The sequence below is a fragment of the Lepeophtheirus salmonis genome, chromosome 14 (genome assembly GCF_016086655.4).
Source record: "Lepeophtheirus salmonis chromosome 14, UVic_Lsal_1.4, whole genome shotgun sequence".
Taxonomy (NCBI): domain Eukaryota; kingdom Metazoa; phylum Arthropoda; class Copepoda; order Siphonostomatoida; family Caligidae; genus Lepeophtheirus; species Lepeophtheirus salmonis.
In genome coordinates, this window is record NC_052144.2 from 40509411 (window position 1) to 40511515 (window position 2105).

The following is a 2105-nucleotide window of genomic DNA, read 5'->3' on the forward strand; positions in this document are numbered from 1 at the left end:
AATATATGACGCTTTAAATAAATTCCTTTGGTTTAATTCTCCATACTTTCCTTGAAATCCTAACTTCTATGGATTTTAGCAACCACAACATTAGAATGTATATTTTGGTAATTGAAAACTGCATTTACCCTTAATAATTATAATATGATGTTTGAAGATCCAATGAATCAATTACATAATTGTTTACCATTATATTTTATAAGTAAGTTCATAATCTAAAATAGTAGACAAAGAAAAGAAGATTAAATTATGTGGTCTTTTTAGTTGTACTCTTTACAAAATTTGCCTCAAAAGAAAGTTTTTGTTGCGGCAGTTGGTATTTGTAAAAAAAACCAAAAAAACAATTCTACACAGAGATATAAATTTTTTTATATATTCATGTGGCATTTTCAAAAAAAAAATGCCAAATTTATTTCACTCTATATTTTGAAATAGATCTAAATTGGTTGTTTTTAATGTTTACAAAAAATAATATAGTAATTCTATAATTGTTATTTGATTAATATAAGCAAATATCATATTTTGCTGAATGTATTGATCATATCGATTGTTATTTAGGAATGATATCCATTATGACTAAACCCACTAGTTACAACGGGGTGGTCAGAATACCAACCAAAGGACCCATAGCCACCAGTGTATGCTCCATAATCAACGTAGTTAGGGCTGTTGGTTTTAGAATAGGTGCTTCTAGAGATAAAGAAATAAAGTAGGTATTAAATTATACATTTATGTAAAGAGAACTCACGAAGCTGATGTCTCAGGTTCGATCTCAGATCTTAAAGATGCGGGTACAATGAAGGAAGCAGGGACATCTGTCAAAAGATCCTCACGCCTATTGATGGAATCTCCCTCACTTTTGATGTAAATTTTTTCTTCATCAGGGATGGGAGAACGACGAGCACGGAATTGATCATAGGCAGGGTAGTATAAAGTCCGGGCTTGGCGCATGGGATAACCATATTCTTGGATATCTTCAATAGGAACAAGTATGTAACGTGCAGAAACGGAAGAAGCCAACATGGCGACACACAAAACTCCAAATATTAGCTTTTTGTGTCATGTTTAAGGAATGAAAAAAAAAAGGATTCGTTTTAAGGATATGGTATAAAAATATAATGTATTTAAAATTCTTACTTGGTTCATGATTACAAATTTATGGACAACTGACGATTTCACAGACTTAAAGCAGAGTACTTATAGGGAAAATTCCTTCCACTCCCTCCATGAACAGTAATTATGAGAAAAATATATATATCCGATCCAGGCATGCTAGAATACTTTCATTATATGGATATCCTTATTATATACAATATATTTATTTTTGTAAAAAAGGCATATGTTCCGTAGATACTCGTACTTTCTACATACAAAGATTTTAAGGGTACCAAACATTGCATCATTTTTTGATCAAAGTTGTCATTATGTATTTTAAAAAGTAACTAAATAACTTGTACGAATATTGAATAATGGAGAGTTAAAGGATATTTTATAATACATTTAAACCGTAGTTTTTGTGTAGTATTTTTGAGATATCGATAATCAATGTTTTCAAGATTAAGATATTCATAGCTATGTACCATTTTAATAACGTAGATTTTACTAAAGATACCTCTTTAGTATTTACACATAAGGTGAGATAACACCTATTATGAAGAAAAAAAAACTATCTCTGACTTTAATGCTAATTTCATATAGGCTAACTAAGAAACATTCTTTTTTTTTATCTTATGTAATTAGCTATATGGTTATTTTTGTATCAAAATGATTTTTTGGGCTTTTCTTATACTAAAATTGTTCCTATTTTTTAACAAGTACTTACGCCAAAAATTTCATTTTCTTACGAAAAAATAAGACGTTTATACCTTGTTTATCAAAAAAAAATCTGCTAAAAAGATCAAAATAGGAAATATCCTAAATATTTTTTTTTTGACGGTGGTCTGGAAAGTTTCTGACCTCAATTTGTAGATGACAGCACTCGTAAATAAAACCTATTTAAACTTAGTAGGTCGTTATTGTATCACACAACCTTTTCTCCAAAAATAAATAGTCAAAAAGGCCCAGTAGCTTTCAATTTGTATTTTTGTATGATAGCCAAAATTTCT

At 29.3% G+C, this 2105-nt stretch overlaps 1 protein-coding gene across 1 annotated transcript; it reads right to left on the bottom strand.

Moving 5' to 3' along the window:
* Window positions 1-359: 359 nt before the first annotated feature.
* LOC121129140 (uncharacterized) lies at window positions 360-1270 on the bottom strand. Its single transcript, XM_040724821.2, has 3 exons — window positions 1138-1270; window positions 749-1050; window positions 360-690 (listed from the first exon to the last, which is right to left on the bottom strand). Exons 1-3 carry the CDS (start codon window positions 1144-1146, stop codon window positions 555-557), a joined length of 447 nt encoding a protein of 148 aa, XP_040580755.1. The 5' UTR covers window positions 1147-1270; the 3' UTR covers window positions 360-554.
* Between the last annotated feature and the right edge of the window lie 835 nt (window positions 1271-2105).